The following is a 20,162-nucleotide window of genomic DNA, read 5'->3' as shown; positions in this document are numbered from 1 at the left end:
GGCAAGTCCCCCAGAAAAAAGTTTGACTTAAAAGCATAGCAAATTGACTTATGAATTAACAGATTTTAAGATGCAACTAGAAGGAAGACATATTTTATCCAATATTGTTGTCAGAACTCTGGTTCCATGTCCCTGTGAATTACTACAGAAAAACTTCATAGAAAATGTAGACTGGGTGGAGAAAATACAATGCAAAGCTCGACTATGTATGTTATTGGTTTAGTCATAGAAAATTGGACTGCTGTTGGAAAGATTGATTTCACTATTTAAATATGTTATGTTAATTCTTATAGTTTAAACATCAAATTTGAATTGTTTAGAGTGCCAGAGTTTGGTATAAATTCTGTGACTGGTTGCTTTATTCATATTGAAAAAGAAGATATTGAAAATAAGTGCCAGGTAAAATATTACAAAAGTCTTTATCATTATCAACTCAAATTAGGTTGAACCGATCGGGTTCTCCTTAAAAGGGTAGCTTCTCATAGGTCCCGGGAAGGTTTATAACTATTTTTGGGGAGGGTACCACCACCCTCCCAAAAGAAATACTAAAACTCTTTTTACTATTCTCGATTTTACGTAAAAAGTTCAACGCAACATAGACATATTTGAAATATAAAAAAAAACATATATAGAGCCACTAGATGCCTCTAGGGGCGTATAGGACGATAGGCTATTTAAAATTATCAAGATATTATCAAAGCATTTGATTCGATAAATTCTGTTTGAATGTAACAACAACCAAGAATAATTATTCCATACCATAAATACTTTTGAAGATTCATTAACATGATTTTAGGAAATGGTACAGAAAATCTATGACATCCAAAAACAGCTGACATGGGCAAGTTATATTGCAAAAGTAAGTTAATAAAATGAAGTATATCATATATTAAAAGTGTATTGTCTGCTGCTATGTTAGTTTTAAACTTTTGTCAACTTAAAATAATAATTTTGGGGACAGTGGAAAGTGTCCTGTGTGAGGTAATGAAAAATGATGAGAGGAGATTGGGAAAGGAAACCCATAAAAAGAGATGGATAATAGGCCTATTTATATGACGTCACTCATGACACTTTTTCGCTGTCCCATAATTTTGTAGTCAAGGGGTTGGTTGTCTGTCAATAGGTCAAGATGTTGAGAAAGGTCTTACTCAGAGTTAAAAAATCTTAATTCTATTGAAAACAAGGGAGTGAGGGATCAATGGGCTGTTTATTACACTAGTCCCCAAAGTTATATGATAGGCAACGATTTCTTACTCGTTTGCTTAACAACTTTGGGGACTGTTATGGGTTGGTACATGAAGTTGAGTGTCCAAACATTTAATATTTTTCTGTATTTTCAGGGAGGAGATAAAAATTTAACCGAGGCTAATAGTATTGAAATTATTTATGAAGATACTCAACCTCAAACTATATATTATGATCTGAAATATCCATTTTGTCAGGTAAACTTTCATTTACTACTTTTTTTTATGGCGGGTTAGGGGGAGGGGGTGTTTTTTTTATAGGAACTATTTTTCTTGGGATGGCAGAGTTACCCTTCCCCAAATTAGTAATAAATTTTCTATGAATCATTAAAATGTTTCAGTGAAAAGGAGATTTATATCGGTTACAGACTTGTAAACAGTATCTTGCAACTTTTATAAATGGATAGGATACTTTTTAAAATTTTTGCTCTGCCAATAAGATATTTTGAATGGATCAAAATGCGAAGGGAGGTTCTTTTACTAATTATGTGAAATAGACAAAAAATTAACAACAAGTGCGCGGTGCTTATAAACTCGGGAAGAAAACTTTTCCCCTGTTTACGAAGACCTAATATTGCTTTAATTGATTTTTATCAAATTTATAGAAGCCATTATTTGAAAACTTCCTTCTCAGATTGATTTGAATTACAGGTGCCTGCATTACTGGATATCCAGATTCTGTACACATTTTCTGGAAATATCCAAGGACAGGTAAGTTTTGAATTTTTATAAAAATCACGGAACCTATACTAAATCTTTGAAAAAGAGTTTAATATAATATATACTTACTAGCAGCTGTACCTCTAGCCCTAAGGGGCTCTGGATTCTACATTCAATGAATGGCTAGAAAAATAGGCTAAAACCTATCCAAGACTTGAGTCTAAAAAATTGCCTATTATCATCACAGGTGCTATGTGAAGTGTACCTAAAAAAAGAGAACTCCATCGGTTCATTAAATATTAAAAGCTTTATCTTCTAACAATAAATGCCTTAATAGGATGTTTTTTTTTCTGAATCAAAGCATCTCTGAAGTGTTACCAATGTTTTGGTTGTTTTTTTCCAAACCGATAAATATACGCTAGATTCAAATAGGTTCTCAGCTCTACTAAAAAAAATATTTTCGACATCGTATTATTTACAGTTTTCCACAAATATTAAAATACTAGAAATGCCTGGATGTACCATCCAGGTTTAGATAAATTAGTGAAAATTATTGTTTCCTTTTTTTATAATACATTATTGGTATTGCATCTTATAGCTATTCTTTCATAGCGTAGTGGTATGATATGAGAGAATGGGGTACGAAGATCAGTGGTTCAATTATTGTTGTTAGAATAAACATATTTTATTTCCTTTAAAAAAAATTTAATTTTTTATTAAATAAATAAAATAAAACTAAAACTTATTTTGAAAAGTCACTTAAAATCTTTAAAAAAGCAATTTAAAAAAAATGTTGCCAAGCCTCGAACCGACTTCCTTGGCCCTAAATATTCTAAAGAATATTTCTTTTTATGACATTGTAAACAATATCAGTAATTAATAAAATAAAACTAATTTTGAAGTCCCTTAATATATTTAAAAAGGTAATTAAAAAAAAAATTATCGCCAAGCCTCGAACCGACTTCCATGGCCCTAAATATTTTAAAGAATACTTTATACTAATTGTTTAAATTAACTGTTCATTAAAGCTTTCCTCTTTAGCTCAGTGGATAAATTTTATTGTTAATATTTTATCCAAGCAGTCTGAAGCACCTAAGATCGAAACCTCTTCGGGTATTTAAAAAATATTTTTATCTGTATAGAGAGAGAAAGAGAAAGAAAGATATTGTTGTGTGGAGGGGGGGGGGGGGTAATTTTTTTCCAGAACGATTTCTCTTGGGTGGGTGGTTTTACCCTCTTCCAAAATAGTTAGAAACCTTCCCAGAACCTATGATAAGCTACCCTGTAAAGGAGAACCATATGGGTTCAGGGGTTAGCGAGATCCTTTGTCACAAACAAACAGACAGACAAATAAACATTCTGTTACTTTATTATATGGATGATAGCTTTAATAGTTTATTATACATGCGGGCAATAGAACTGGAATTCTTGATAAGTTACTTGGGGGGTTTTGAACCGGCGACCTATAAGCTTTGAGGGATACTTAATATTATAGGAGGAAAGAGAGAGAGAGAGAGAAAGAAATTCGTAGGTTGCGTAATTTTCAATCATCAGCGACCGTTTAAACGGATATAAAAATCAAAAATTTATAAAGTAACAGGATATTTGTCTGTGTGTTTGTATGTTTGGAGGGTAGGGCGAGTAATATAATAGTTATTTAAAGCATCGTATTATTAACTATTATTATATAACACTGGCTTTAATCTGAAATGATTGTGCATTTTTATATTCATAGAAAACTGGATATAATAAGATGTTAAATATATTTTTCAGTCTGTTATGTTAAATAAAAATTTTTTTTTACATGAATGTCCCCACCTGGAGTCGATCTTGGATAGCCACGTCCTTAGCCTTACAACGTACCCCTATGCCACAAAAGCCGCATTAATATCAAACAAAAATTGGTCATGTTTTTACAACCCAAAACAAAATTAATAATGGGGATTAATCAACCCTTCTTTTTCTTCCATTGTTCTTTCCTTGAACTTTCCTTGAATATTAATATTTTTCTTCCATTGTCTTTTACCCTACTATTAATCTTTTTCTTCCATTTTCCAATCCCCGACTATTAATCTCTGAATATTAAGGGGATAGAAATTGAAATTATTATAATAGCTAAAACTATTACGCCGATATTAAATTACACCAAATTTTTGTTAAAAATATTGTTATAAGAGCTAAAAAAACGTTCCGCCGACATTTAAAAACTCTTTTGTTTTAATTTAAATTAATCTAATAATTTTTACAAAGACGACATTATAAAAAAATCACGGAGGTTTCGTGAATTTCATTTTGGGAGGTGGGGGGAGACATAAGGAGGAAATAGGGAAGGAAGAACATATGAAGTGGGATGGATTTATAATAATAGTATAGTTTTTTTTTACAAAAACTTAATTTTGATGTAAATTGTTAAAAGAATATCGTTTTTAGGATTATTATATGTGTATGTACATTAGATATAATGTTTTAAATAGTTTTAATTAATATTAGGTCAGTTTAAGCTTAATTTATACGAAACATTGCTAAATTTTAAATCTTTTATATGGGAAATTTTGTCCATGTACTTTTCGACCAAAACCACGAAATTCAAAAGTTGGGAGGTTTCGTGAGAAAAACACGGAGGTTTCGTGAGTAATATATTTTTTGGTTTCGAGGTTTCGTGAATCATACTATTTTTACTACCTTATCTATTTTTACTTCCAATGTTTGAAGTTGCATATAGCTTATGTATAGAATGTGTGACTTCTTATCTGGCTAACCCAGGTTCGAATCCCGTCCGAGAGGGCCACCGATTTTGTAAATGTTAAAAATTGGAAGATTTCATTAAATAAAAGTTGTCGCAAATATAGGTATTAAATAAAATTAATATTTGTTTTGTCAGCCCGAGCCTTCGGCCACTCGGATCAAAATTGGTTTTAATTTTATGTTCATTCTAATTACCGCGGAAAGCTGCCTATAGTACGATCCGATAAATAACTATTCTATGAACTACAAGACAGGAATTAAATTACTAATCAAAATTTCCAAATTATTATTATTATTAATGATAATTTGATTTAATTGTTGTTTGATATATTAATTTAATTTGTAGGATGTTTATCTTGTTAATGGAGTAAAAGTGAAGCCAATTTGGAAGTTATGGCAATGGACTTGTAAAAGGTATTTATTTAAAGTACTCAAAGTTTTGAACCATCAAATAGGATATAGTAATTATTAAACTTTGGGTACCAGTGTAATGCACAACCAAATGTTCCCTTCCTCCCAGTTTAAAAGGATTGAAAAGTTCGGACTTTAAAGCATATTTGTAAGCTATAAAACCAAATAATTTAAATTGAAGTATGTTTTATGAAAAAAGTTAAAATTTTTAGGACATCCATGGATGAATGCGAAAAGTCTCAAAGATTTCAGTTGCAAACTCAGGTTAGACTAAAATTTTACTAGCTAAGTTGCTCAAAAGGCTTATTATTTGATTGACTCGGTAATACTCATGACACTTTTTTGGTATAAAAATTAAAAGGACTGAATTATTTAAATAAATGAAATGTAATTTAAAGTCATAGATGAATCTTGAATTATTCCACTATGCAGATTTATAAAAGCAATATGAATCAAGGACGATTTTGTCCAATAATAGAATTGCTTCTTGCAAAAAGAGAATAAATAAAGAGAAAAAAGGTGAAGGTTAAGTGATAGAAAAAGGTAGAATAAACAAAGGGCATGGAAAAAAGGGGAATATAGATAAGAGAAAGTTAAGAAATCTGAAGTATCTGCACTTTTAATAAATCGGGTTATCATTACAGACAGACCGACCAACAAAAACGAACACTTATACAGCATGACCCTCGAAAAAGTATTTTTAAGCATCTGCAGCCCTTATTTCTCAATGAATTATTAAAAAATGCATATGTCCTTGTTCTCTATAGTATTCCACGTAAGTAGATATAAAAATATTTTTTTTACCTCCATTAACACCGGAGATTTTTAGAGCTAAAGTTTTGAAAAAGTGACTGAGAAAAAGATTTTTTTTTTGTTTCTCTTATTTTTTGGATGGTTATATTATGTTTTTCTGGCAATGGAATAATGACACACAAAGAAAAACAAGTTAACTAATTATTTCTTTTTTATTCCACCAAAAAATATAAATTTTTAATGGCAAAAAATACTACTGAATGAATTGATTATTTGCAAATTTTAGGTTATTTATTAACCCTTATTTATAGAAAAGGATTAATTATGACAGTTGCTCCGCCTACTTTTCTGACATCTCAATTATTTAATAAGGGGTAAATTAAGCTTTTTAGACTAAAAAATCATTATGTTTTATTTTTATTTTCTTTATAACTTATTTGTTATTAAAGTTAGGATTGTGAAACAAAAACAATTTTCCTGCTATATTCATAGAGATTTATTTGGTTTTTTAAACTTAAACAATTTTGCCTGATAAGTAAGTTTTTCAAAATATCATTAAACTAAAAAGACTCAAAAAATATGTGTAAAAAAATGCTTTTTACTCAAAAACAAAATTTTTTATTTCATTTTTGTATAAAGTTTCTGCTAGTAACAAAAATAAAAGGATTTCTAGCTTAATTTTGCTAAAAAAGTCGTATCATGTTAAAAGTTACTTTTTCCTCAGTCACTTTTTCAAAACTTAAGCACTAAAAATCTCCGGTGTTAATGGAGGTAAAAAAAATATTTTTATATCTACTTACGTGGAATACTATAGAGAACAAGGACATATGCATTTTTTAATAATTCATTGAGAAATAAGGGCTGCAGATGCTTAAAAATACTTTTTCGAGGGTCATGCTGTAGAGTAGCTGCACTACTAAATTTCCTTTAATTTTGCTTTGATCAAGAAAACGAGAAAAAAACTTCATTGCACGTAATGATCCTGATTGTTATATGTTCTGTAAGAATTATTTCAAAAAAGAGCTCATAGAAAGAAAACGAAGTATTTTTACAGTAAAATTTCTCCTATTTCTAGCCCCTGAGGGGGCCTTTTTACTTAACCCTGAGGGCAATCATTAACATTCACCTAACCTTACCTAAAATAACCTATCAAAAGCTAAACGACGAAAGCCGTTTTCTTTCCATAATCCCCAAATAAAGTATATATCTAATTCACTATTAAATGCTTTGATTAGGTTGAATACACTGAAATTCCAGTGAGGTGGCACCTACAAAATGTTTCTTTGTTCTGGGTTAAACAGGTAAAAAGATTTATACAATATTTATTTTAGTTCTCGAGAAGCTTTTCTCCTAAAAACAATTAAACAAATATTGCGAATTTCACTTGAACTGAAAGTTGATATCTTTCTAGAAAAATAATGATTAGTTAGTTTACCCGTCAATTTGAATATTTATACCCATTATTTTGCCTGCCACATTTCGGCTGGTTAAAGAGATAAATACAAATTTTTTTGTTGCATATTTTAATCCACAAAGATTGGCTGTAAATATTTTCATCAAATTAAACAACAAAAATAATTTTTTTTTGGATGGATGGAAAAGTTAAAGGCAAAATATATCAATTTGTATAAAAAATGTTAAATAAGATTTATTTTAATTTAGTCAAGTTTGAGTTGTGAGGGCGACATCTGTTGGATGGATTTATTACTACCATTTAATGACAGGTTTCAATCATATTTTAACAGTTACCATCTTGTTATGAAGTACATATTCATCTAAAGAGGCAGGCAAAAGAAAGCAAGACAAATAATGAGCGGTTTCCCTCTAAGTGCCTTGTCGAGCCAGAATCTCCCACCCCCCCTTATTTTGAAATGAATTGAAAGAAGGGATGGAGGGGGAGTGGGGGAGGGTAATATGTTTATAAGTTTAAGACAGGTAAGGTTATTTCGGGTACTAGATAGCCCAGCATTTGATTAGGCATAAGAAAAGAAGAAAATTAGGGAAGGGGATTACTGTGCTCGACTGAGCACATTGAGATTATGAAACAAATATTGATTTAGAGAAATAATTGATTTTAGAATTAGTAAAAACAAAGAGAAAAGAATTTTAAGGGAAAAAAGTGGATCTATATTCTATGACTACAATGTTGCGCTATATTTGGATAAAAATTGTATTTGTTTCCAACTATCTTTTTTTCTTTCAGTATTGGAGAGAACGTAGCACTAGAGGTTTTGGAATGGTTTCTTCTCATTGGACTTCTTCTAGTACCATCCTATAATTTTGCTAAAATAAAATTGTAAATAATAATTTTCTATCTTAATTTCATTGCATTGACAGCTATTTTTTTCATTTTTTATGTAGTAATTTACATGAATGTAATGTATGTTTTTAAAGCTTTTTAAAATATATTTCAAAACTAAAGCTTTATGTCTAAAATTCAATGATGACATTTTTTTAGTAGCGAAGCTACATTATAATTAATGTTGTCTGTCCGTCTTTCCATCTGGAAGTCCGATAGGATATTGGGGATCATTATTTTTCTCTATAGGCTATTTCTTTCGTGAAAAGGAGATTATTATTCGGTAGAAACACACATTCAGACACAAATCATGTTGCATTTATTGGGAATGCCTTGGCCCATAACAGCCAGTAACTCATTACCATGCACAGTTAGGACTTCGCAACAAAGGTCGTGCAATTAAAGGGTTGATTTTCTGCAGTAGTGCCTTGTGATCTGCAAGAAAGGTCTGGCCCTACGTTGTTATAACCATAGCCATATAACCATATGCCCATTGTCCTACCCCAAAATATCCATGCTTTGTGAAAAATGATCTCTGAAATTTAAACCACATGATGAAAAAAATCTTTTTTACTTCAAAAATATATTTCTATTGATTATAATAACCAAAATATTTAAAATCAAAATGACGAATTCTAGGTTCAGCATCTTCGTGTATCCAAACTATATTATCAAATTTCACATCTTCTAACCTAAACAAAAATGGGTTATGGTTTGGGGTGAAGAAAAATAATGCCCTCACCCTAAACTATTTTGTAAACTGTTTTTAAATCCTAAAATGATTGGTTCAAACTAGTAGTGTCTAATCAACAGGTAATCACCATTGAGTACATTGTACATCAAATGTACGGATAATAGATTTAAAGAAGGGACATGAAATATATAATTATCAGAAAAACTTTGATATTTTAAAAATTGCTACTTCCCCCTTGCCACCGAATAAAAATAGCACTTACTCTGTTAATGTTTTCTGGATAGTATTATAAATATGTCCATCTCTGTAGGGTTTATATCCAGCATTCTTAAGATTCTAAATAGATAAATAATTCCATTTGATTCAATAATGATTATTTTGTCTTGAAATTATTTCATGATCAAGTTAAAATAATAGAGGGGACCCGAGTAATATGTAAATCTACCCCCTATCTGACTTTCAATTTGGTCTTTTAAAATCAGCCAATAGCGTCGGAAATTAACACAGCCAAGTCGCTACAAAAGAACAGGAAGTAATTTGTTAGCAGACAAAAAGGTCCCCACCACTTGGGCCGGTTGTTTGGCTCATACATCTTTACTTATACAATTATTATATTTTAATATATATACAGGGTGCGTCACATAAATCGGGACATTTTGTAATTTTTAAAGAAAGGAACATAAAATCGTCAATTTAAAAGATTTTATTGAATTCTAAAAACTGGGAAGCAAAATAGGTATATGAATAGTAGATTATTCAATAAAATCGCCGCCAGCCTCAATCACCGCCTCTACCCGCCTCGTCAACAGCCAGCAGGTCCAGGTCAAATTGTCAACCTGTCCAAGCTGGTGAAGTTCTCCAGCAATGAGGGAGGTCTTTGTGGTATGGGCACGTTTATTGGTGCATGCTTCAAAGTAGCCCTGGGCCCAAAAGTCCATTGAAAAGATTGGGCTGCTGGGAGGCCACATTTCATTAGGAACATGAGTAACCGTAGGATCCAAATTCGCCCAACTTTCAAGCTACCCTTAGACACAGAGGCTCTTATTTGAACCACAGTTGAGCTAGAACGACGTTCTTTACCTTTTTGGAAATGGCATGAAGTTTCAGCCAGGGTTGATTGTGCAACCCATAGTCTAAAATGAGATTTAAAGTTCAATATGGGTCCCTGAAGTCAAGAACCGACAAATTTTCACGAATCTTTACGGTTTTTGACGTTTTTTACATCTCAAAATCTGCCCCGTTTCACTTTGCTGGAGTACTATGCAAGTTATTTGAGATAGAGAGCTCTAGTCTTTTCTTGTGTCTTACTTATGTATCTAAAAGTATTCCCAGCAAGTTGCATAACTCTACCTCACCTACAGATGGGCTGAGATCAGATTTAGTGGGCCCTAGTTGAGAATCCAGATTAAACCACCGGCGCATTTGGAATCTGCCTTATTGAACATATGAGCGGCCAGCTTGGTGTACACTAGGGCGGGTTCATATCAGAATTAGACAAAGAGGGTATGTGCAACAGATAAAACTAACTTAAATAAAATTTCTGACCAAAAAAGAATTTTAAAAAATTGATATTTAGAATGTGACCACTTAAAAATGTATTTCATTAATAAAAAAAAATATGCAAAGATGACATTCAGGTCATCTCTACTTATTATCTCAGTTTCTATTAATGCTAGAGGGCTAAATATTTTTGTGCATTTCCCCAGTTATATAATAAATTTCCGACTATAAGTCAGTCAAAGTCATATTTCGCTTCCTTACCAACCTTTTACCAACGACCAGACATAAAAAGGTATAGCTATTTGTCAATGATAGTAAAAAAATTATTGAATGATAATGATGGCTTTATGGTGCTCCCAGGAAAGGCCTTGAGGAGTAGAATCAGGAACTTTTGTCCGGTCAAAAGTTTCTGATTCTACTCCTCAATGCCAATCCTGGGAGCACCATGAATCCATAGTTCTGATTCAAAAAATTTTCGAAACTCATTTACAAATAGCTTTACAATTGAACGTCTGATCGTCAGCGATTTTAAGACTTAGGATAAATTTTAAATCATCCAGAGGTGTTTTTACTCATAAAAATCGTTTGCAGATCCCCGCTTTGGTCTCAGAAAAAAAATGTTCAAAATCGACCCACCCTAGTGTACACGTCTATCTTCGTCCAAAGATTTTTTTGTGCTGAAAGGTCATTACCTAAGCTTTCTATAGTGGGGTCAAACGTCCTGATTGGTCAAGTAGTTTTCGCGCCATGGCAGTTTAAAAAATGTCCCAATTTATGTGACGCACCCTGTATGTTTTTACCTTAATAAATGTTTGAATATTAGGGCACCAGTTGTTTTCATTAATTCTTATCATTTTCCACTCCATCAAGATTATTGGTACAAAATGATGCTAAAAACAAAAAAGTTATTAGAACAACTTGTGCTTTCCCTTAATGTGCTTGAGCATAAAAAATAAACCAAAAATACCTCACATTAGGGTGGGAAACCAATGAAATCTATAACCTAAAACCTAACCTGACCCAGAGACTAGGGAATGTAATTTAGAAAAACAATTCTAAGTGAAAATTTCCCACAACCCTATTTTATTATTTCTTCTCTTCTTATCCACTTCCCTTCAGCTACTTGCAAAAAATAAGTTTTACCCCAACAAGATATTTAATTTTTGGCAATTTCAAATGGAATTAATTGACTGAATCACAGCCCCCGACTTGACCTAAAATAATTAACAAACAAACAAAAACTAAAAACCCCCTTTTTTAAAAAAAAAATACATGGGTGAGGAAGGGGGTGGTTCTGTGTTTCACCTGATACTTTGAGGGAGACCAACGAATTAGCAATTTAAATTGATAAGGCGGAGATACAGAAAGTGTCATAAATGAAGTCATACAAAATTTGTCCAAATCCATCTCTTTTTAGGAAGCATTTCCAGCTTCTCCTCTCGTCCTTCCTTTTTAGACGTATTTTTATGACGTCACACATGAGATCTCCATTTTGGAGAATCCTTTATTAAATATTTTAGAGTAGTTTGGTACCCCCTATTACGTAAATCAACTTAATTTTCACATTTACAGTATCTATCTATACCTGATTTGGTGACTGCAAGTAACTGTTCAATATCTGAAAAGCAAAATTTTTAAACTAATGGTAGCATGAAGATTTTTTCTCTCACTCGTATGGGTATGGCTGCTGCCTATGACACTGTTATATCAGGTCCAACAAACCAAGGATTAATTTGAGGACTAATGTATATGTTTTCTGTCCAAATATCTGTGGTATAAGGTCGGGTAACAACCAACAGACAAACAAACCTTTGATTGCACCTATGTCTGGAAGTCCTCATTGTTTAGTTATAAAGTTAAAGAGATGCGCCTGTTTATAGCCAAGGTATTTCACCATTTTCTTACTACCTTATATGCTGCCACTTTTACCACTAGAAAAAATACAACCACTGTGTTTTTGACAAAAAGTGGGTGTGTTTTTGTCAATTTCGTATTAAGCTGTATTTTTGGAAATATTTTTTTATCCACTGTCAAAATTACACCTTTACTACTGTCATAAGCACAGTTTTACTGTCATTTTCACACCCATGAAAATTAATGAGGCTGTCAAATTCAAAGTTTTGATGACAAAAATACACCTAAATATTTATATTTAACCAAGTTGTAATAACTTATAACTATTAATGCTTATAGTTAAATTAATCTACACAACAATAATTCAAACTTATCAAAAGAAGGTAACAGACGCATATTGAATATTATAGAGTAGGTGAACTAGTAGATAATAAATAATGAATAGATTGCCTTATATTTATATCCCTCAACACTAGTAGATAATAAATAGATGAATTGATTACCTTACATTCATATCCCTCAACACTAGTAGATAATAAATAGATGAATAGATTACCTTATATTCATATCCCTCAATACTAGTAGATAATAAATAGATGAATAGAATATAGATTACCTTATATTCATATTCCTCAACACTAGTAGATAATAAATAGATGAATAGATTACCTTACATTCATATCCCTCAACACTAGTAGATAATAAATAGATGAATAGATTACCTTATATTCATATCCCTCAATACTAGTAGATAATAAATAGATGAATAGATTACCTTTTATTCATATTCCTCAACACTAGTAGAATATAAATAGATGAATAGATTACCTAATATTCATATTCCTCAACACTATTAGATAATAAAAAGATGAATAGATTACCTTATATTCATATCCCTAAACACTAGTAGATAATAAATAGATGAATAGATTACCTTATATTAATATCCCTAAACACTAGTAGATAATAAATAGATGAATAGATTACCTTATATTCATATCCCTAAACACTAGTAGATAATAAATAGATGAATAGATTACCTTATATTAATATCCCTAAACAATAGTAGAAAATAAATAGATGAATAGATTACCTTATATTCATATCCCTCAACACTAGTAGATAATAAATAGATGAATAGATTACCTTATATTCATACCCCTCAACACTAGTAGAAAATAAATAGATGAATAGATTACCTTACATTCAAATCCCTCAACGTCAATTTTAATAATAACTTGATCTTCTGTAATGTAACTCATTAACTGGTCCAAAGTTATTGATTCTATGGGGGATAGAACTTCATCTTTCTGGAACTTTAGATTATAATATTAAATTATCGCATTAAATTAAAGACATTAAAATGAAAAAATAAAAGTATAAACCAGTTTTGTTTTACCCGAAGGCCAGGGCTAACAGAACTTGTATTAATTTTATGATTTTTTTTAATATTTGTTGGAAAAGATCTGTAATACTAGAGTTGGCTCGATAGAACTATCTTGCTATTGGCTAGTTTTCTATAAGTACATATCTATTTATCTATTTCTCAATAAATTAATTTTCCTCCCCCGCCATTACTATCTAAAAGAAAGAGTTAAATATTCAATACTTTATTATAAATATTTGATTTAAAAAAGATTTTTAAAATTATATTTTATTACATTACCATCACCTAAGGGTTAATATGATTAAAATTTTAGTTTTAATATTTGAACACGAAGGAAGTGTCGCCACAATCGAATTCTTTTAAAACAGAGTTTTCTTAAATTTACTATATTATGAACGCATAGTTTTTGTTTATTAAATGAAGATTAAATGCTTCAAAATAATTCAAATAGCAACATGAAGTTAAAAACTTAATTCATTCCTTAAACAAATAGAATAAAGGTCTTATTGCTTTGGTCAATGAGAGTTTATTATGGATTATTGGAGCACTATGAGTATTATTGGAAGACTCGAGCTCATTTATAGACGTTTATTTCCTATACAGATCTGTCATTGATCTTGATGCAATAAAGCAGGCCGTTTTGTAAATGTTAAAAATTGGAAGATTTCATTAAATAAAAGTAATCACAAATATACTTAGTAAATGATGCTGTACATGATTTTTCGTATGGCTGAGAACCTGTTCTAATCCAACGGATATTAATTGGTTTCGTAGTCACACTAGAATATCAATTCCAATTTTGTTGGCCCCAAACTTGGATTAATGTATAATTTTTGTGTAAAATTCTATTTAAACGATACAATGTATGTTTTTCTATGTATATGGCTCAGAACAGGGTCTTATCCAGCAGAAAATAATCGGATTTGACAATATTAATTGTTTTACTTAATTTGTAATCCTTATTAAAGAAAAAAATAAGATAAAAGGTTACTTACTTCTTTATCCATTTTATCAAATTCGTCTTTTGTAAACATTGCAACCCAACCTATACAAAACAAGGATGACAAAATCATTAATAACAAAGAACAGCAATTAGACAGTCAGACATGAGAACATTACCAAATATCGAGTAACAACGCATTATATTATTAGTCTTACATAAAATTAAGCAAAATTTTCGTCAAATTTTCAAAAATTGCTTCGTGATCACTTTAACAGTCAAAATTCTATAGAAGTCTAACATCTATCCCAAAATTGGTTAAATACATTATGCTTAATATGGATGTATTTACATTTTGAGATATTTCGGGTATTAAATTGTATCTAATAGTCCTATGAATCAGTATTCCAAAAATCAATGAAATAGGACAATTCTAAAAAAATGGGTTTAAAAAAGCAAAAACTATTTCAGTTCAATGTTTTATGAAAAAATTTGCCTTAAATCGAAAAACAGCCGTATATATCCAAATTATAGAGAAGCTTTGCTGCGCTACTTAAATGGAATATAAAAAATCACTCACCCTCGTTTATTATATTTTTAGGAATAGGGTAAAGTACAGAATTCTCATCACTAGGAATACAAGAATAACAAGTTGCGCAACTGTAGGTTGTTTATTGTAAGGTAAAAGTTGTCGCCACTATAGGTATTAGATAAAATATGCGCAGATTACAACACACAGAACAACAATAGGGGGAGGGGGACGGCGCATAATTCGGACGCGAAAACCCTAGAGGTTAGGGGCGAAGCCTCTAGTTTTATGTAAAACGGTTTCTTGTTTTCTTTTTCTATATATGGTAAGGAAAGGCTGAAAAATAGCCTAAAACCATTCCAATTAGAGAGGGACTACAAATAGCTCAAAAACTTCCCAATACCTGTAAATAAAATAGTCTAAAACCATCACTTGAGATATAGACAGCCAACTCGTTTCAGAAGTTAATGAGATCTTTAGACAAAAAACCTTACTACTTTACACAATAGGATTGAACTATGTACTTACCTTACAGCATTATTGATCAGGGTTATATTATCTTGTAAATCAGCTACAACGGCACTTTTACTAAAAATTGTCAATATAACAGGTAGAAATATCAGGAATTTAAAGGAAAAAGACAATGGCTGATAAATTGTTTTACATTCTCAACAATGAAACACAAAATTAAAATTACTTATTCTGTATATTACAATTAATGTTTGAGGCGTTTGGACAATTAACTTAATAAACCAAAATGAAAACTTTTGGGACTAGCCTAATAAACAGCTCAATGTCCTCTCCCTCTCTTGAAAAAATAAGAAATTAATATTTTTTAAGGTTACCTTATATAAGCTAGATTTTCTAGGATAGGATCCACTGAATACACTCTATATAGTAAAATTTTTTATTAATTGATGCATCATATCTATCTATATATCTATCTATCTGCCAATCTATCTATCTATCTAGCTATCTGTACCTATGTTGAAGTTTAGCCGCCAGGATAGAATAATAACCCAGGTTACTTCCAATATCTAAATATAAAACAAGAAAATGTGTAAAACTAAGCAAAGTAAAATTGAAGGGAAGAGGTATAAGACGGCTAGACGCATATGGTAAGTAACGATGCTTAGTGGTCATACGAATCTTCACACAAAATTTTCATCTATCAATCCCTCTAAACGTAGCTGACAAAAGGTTTCGTGATTTTTGAGGTTTCCTGTTTACCTATTTTATCATGTTTAATGTTTATTGTATGACACTGATCTATAGTAATTTTTTTTCTTGATATTCATTCATAATTTTTGATCTTCGCTTCTTATGGATATTGTCATCCTTGTTTCTATTTTAAACTGTGCATGATAATTTTGAACCAAGGAGAAATGCAGAATGTTTTAAGCACAAAAAATATGACAAAAATGAACAGATATGATCTAATTGTGCTCTTCAAATAATAAAATTTACCTAAAAATGAAGCTTCTCGAAATATATTCAGAACTTCATACATTAGATAAGTAGATTCCTGTTCGAACCCAACTTAAATTGAGGTTATTATATTAGTGATTAACTTTTATTATCAGTTTTAAGAGTATGCAGAAAATTGTGCCAAATAGTAACTTTAGTAACAGCATTTTTTGATAATAAATAACTATATCTTTAAAGGAGGGGGGGGGGGGGGACTTTTTGGGGCAAAGCTCCCAGAGGCTATTGGCGAAGCCGTTAATAATCACATACAGGATTACGGGTGGAAAGACATAATGAGTTTTAAAGTTGGGATATACATTTTATACAACCTTTCACATTGTAAGGTTGTGTGAAATGATTTAAGTAAATAACATGTCAATACTGTTATATTACTTTGAATTGGCTAAGCTTTAAATATTCTTCAAATAAAGTATAAAAAAAATTACCCTGTGCTGGTTCGACCCTAGGGGAATCAGTGAAGGTCATAAAAATGGGGGGGGGGGGGGGGTAAAAAAAGTGTTTTCAAAGGTTTGGGAGTTAAATCAGAAATGTATTTCAGAAATAGATTGTATGTACATCCCATTTTGGACGTCTTCGGGAGTGATGGACAGGATCTAAGATTTATGGAGTAGCTTCGCAACTAAAAAAACTTACATTCGAAGTCTCCATATGTATTAGACATAACCTACGAAATAAAGAAAATTGAATAAGAATATCTAATTTCTGCAATGTGCTTAATGGGTTTTGTTGTTTTTTGAAGAAAAGGTATTTGTGATGTTTTGATTAAAGAGGGGTGGGGGGGGGGGTGGATTAGGTAATGTGAAGCAGATTAAAGTTAATTTTTAAAGTGTGTAAAAGATAGGAGGCCGTAATCTAAGAAAATTTTTATAACAAAACCAAACACAGGACAGCAGCAATCTATGCAGGTTCATCCAGGTTCAGATTAAGCATGTTCTGAACAAGCGACTACGCCTCTATAGGCACTTAATTTGGAGGAGGAGAGGGGGAAATCGGGCCCCTATTTTTCACTCAAGTTTTATAAAGAAAAATGTAAGACATTTTTTGGTGGGGGGAGGTTATTTATTTCTAGGGGCAATTTCTTTTGGGAAGATGGTGGTACCCTCGCTCAAACTAGGTATACACCTTTCCAGGACCTCAGGTATACACCTTTCCAGGACCTCACCTCTAAGGCTTCTTTGATGCATAATATCCAGGAGAAATTCAAATGTTTTCGAGGTAGATATAATCTAAATAATAAAATAATAATTTTAAGATGCTATATAAAATTGGTGTAAGAAAGCTAAACAATACCATCATAAACAAGGATGATAACATCCATAAGTGGTGAAGCACAAAAAAAAGATGGATGGACAAATGAACAAAGTAAGTTATTAACAAATATTCAGTGGTCATAAATAAGAAAAAGAAAATTACAGTAGGAAAATATTATTGTTTTGATCAAACCTCTGTAAAAGTAAATATTTTTTTTCAAAGTTTGAGGTAACAAATAAATTAGATACTGGCGGCCCCTTGATACAAGGAATCATCACAAAAAGGTTCTTTTTGATGATTTTGAAATTTTAAACCTACCTGACACAAGATCTAATTTTGTTTCCAATCAGTGGTAGATCCTTCTCTTGAAAGTAGACAAGAATGATTATTATTAAAAAAAAGATATAATTTAGATACATACTCTCTAAATCACCTGTGACAAAGAAAATACTATTACATAGTTTCATAGGTACAGAATATTTAGGTATAGTAAGCTTTATAGAACATTTTTTTGTGTGTTAAAATTATTACCTTGAATTATGTTAATTTTGAATGGTGAATTTAATATAATTAAATCTGAAATAGTCACATAATAAAATATAATGCAATGTTTGTTTGGCTACTAGAAGCTTCCAATGTTGACAGTCATATGCTACAAAATCATCTTTTTATACATATGAAGTGTTTTATTTTTTATGTTGTGCACTTTGAGTTGACCAATAGCACCTAATTTTAAAATGATATCATATCATAGACAAATGTAACACTTGGGGACTTTGCCAAATTTCAAAGGTGTACAATTGTAAAACCCAGAAGTGTACAACAATAACATAAATAAAATTTGGGAATTAACCTTAAAAACAAAACTATAATTTTTTACATATCCTATGAAATGAGATATCATACTAAAATCGTAATACAATGATTATTTTACAAGTATACGACTAACAACCTGGGTTTTATAATTATATCATTAAAAGTAATAGTCCTATAATAAACAAGGATGACAACTTCCATAAAAAGCGAAGATCTATTAAAAAAGAAAGAATACTTACATTGAGTTATAAAACAAACTCCAATAAACAGTGCTAATTTAGACAGCACTGTTTTTCTTTTCCACATTTTTTTCTGAAATGCAATACAATACATTAGTCTTCAGTATGGCTTAGAAACCGGTTTGGATCCTGCAGATATATTCGTATTCGTGGCCAAACTGGTAAAAGTTAATATTTCCTTTAATTATCCTTATAACCTTTTGTCGGGGGATTGATATCCTAATATAGGTATTTATCACAACGTATTATAGACAGCTTTCCGCGCATATTAAATTTAAGAAATATAAGATTTAAACCAGCTTTGTTGCCACTGCAAACAAAAATAGTATAATTTTTATGATTTTTATTTTAACATTCGTGGAAAGTTGACTGTTATACATAATTTTTCAGAATGGCTAAGAATCAGTTTTAATCCAGCGGATATTATTCGGTTTATTCGGACTCACTCTGAATTATACTACGTGTTTAAAAAAAGACATAAAAATATTAGGCAAGTTTTAAAATGTTCCTGGATTTACCTTGATTTTTGGTGGCTCCTGTGGCCGCCAGAATGCATGGGGTATTAGTTATTAATCGCATCGTATCATAAACAGCTTCCCGCGGATATAAAAATGTTTAATCTTATGATTGTACATTGAAAACTAGATTTAATACTATGCTAAAATAATTTTTCAGTGAGGCTTATAACCGGTTAGAATCTACCGGATATTATTCGGTTTCGAAGCCAAAATGGAAATCTTTATTCCGTAATTCTGGTGCCATTTATACCTTCTAACACACGGCCTAGCCTCTCAGCAGTGAAAATTTTACTAATCCTACGGATATTATTCGGTTTCTAAGCGATACTAGAATTTTTTTATTTCACCGACAGTTGAAAATTTTGCACCAAGTCAAAAACTTTTGTAACTTTTGCATAACCATAATAGAAGAAAAAGATACATGGGGGGGGGGGGGGCTTTATGACCACTCCCCCCACAATAATAAGTTTCTAAAATATTATATGTAGGTTACAACTCGACAACTCTGAGACTTATAACTGTGCAGTTTTTAAACTAAGATTAAAAATAGAAAGTATTTTCTAAATGGTTTGCAGATTTGCAAGTCATCATAATAGATTTGGAACTCTAGATATTTAACAAATAATAATAAAAACAGTATCATAATATAGGTATTAAATATTCATATACAAACAATAAAATTGAATATGGTTAAAATATTAAAGACAGATCATTCAAATAATAATTATTTTCAGTGTCAAAGGACTAACGAATCTTGCGAGAGGCTGTCAAAAAAATCCGTCTCCAAAAGGAATTTCTAGCAGATAAACATAATTATTTTAGTTACATACTATC

General features: G+C 31.0%; 2 protein-coding genes across 2 annotated transcripts in view; one reads left to right on the top strand and one right to left on the bottom strand.

Annotated features, from left to right (window-relative positions):
- LOC145322126 (tectonic-2-like) overlaps positions 1 to 8,234 on the top strand; it is a 32,769-nt gene extending 24,535 nt beyond the window's left edge. Inside the window, exons 18-26 of the mRNA XM_080163917.1 lie at positions 321 to 399; positions 797 to 859; positions 1,341 to 1,442; positions 1,896 to 1,955; positions 4,996 to 5,063; positions 5,273 to 5,324; positions 7,049 to 7,114; positions 7,476 to 7,537; positions 8,017 to 8,234. Coding sequence (XP_080020043.1) covers positions 321 to 399; positions 797 to 859; positions 1,341 to 1,442; positions 1,896 to 1,955; positions 4,996 to 5,063; positions 5,273 to 5,324; positions 7,049 to 7,114; positions 7,476 to 7,537; positions 8,017 to 8,113 — 649 coding nt within the window. The 3' untranslated portion in view covers positions 8,114 to 8,234. The remainder of the gene's footprint in view (positions 1 to 320; positions 400 to 796; positions 860 to 1,340; positions 1,443 to 1,895; positions 1,956 to 4,995; positions 5,064 to 5,272; positions 5,325 to 7,048; positions 7,115 to 7,475; positions 7,538 to 8,016) is intronic.
- Positions 8,235 to 8,678: 444 nt separating this feature from the next.
- Positions 8,679 to 18,879, bottom strand: LOC145323312 (uncharacterized). The gene is made up of 16 exons (XM_080165744.1): positions 18,811 to 18,879; positions 18,287 to 18,331; positions 18,074 to 18,119; positions 17,667 to 17,730; positions 17,138 to 17,168; positions 16,484 to 16,555; positions 15,999 to 16,053; positions 15,862 to 15,906; positions 15,545 to 15,604; positions 15,068 to 15,117; positions 14,543 to 14,592; positions 13,360 to 13,476; positions 11,892 to 11,924; positions 11,107 to 11,196; positions 9,069 to 9,142; positions 8,679 to 8,804 (listed from the first exon to the last, which is right to left on the bottom strand). The coding sequence occupies exons 1-16, from the start codon at positions 18,875 to 18,877 to the stop codon at positions 8,702 to 8,704; spliced, it is 1,002 nt and encodes a 333-aa protein (XP_080021870.1). The 5' UTR covers positions 18,878 to 18,879; the 3' UTR covers positions 8,679 to 8,701.
- Positions 18,880 to 20,162: the final 1,283 nt, after the last annotated feature.

This window comes from Acartia tonsa, chromosome 6, assembly GCF_053477335.1.
Source record: "Acartia tonsa isolate MP-2025a chromosome 6, ASM5347733v1, whole genome shotgun sequence".
In the NCBI taxonomy this organism is placed as follows: domain Eukaryota; kingdom Metazoa; phylum Arthropoda; class Copepoda; order Calanoida; family Acartiidae; genus Acartia; species Acartia tonsa.
The sequence above is the reverse complement of the archived record's forward strand: the minus strand, read 5'-3'. Positions and strand labels throughout refer to the sequence as shown.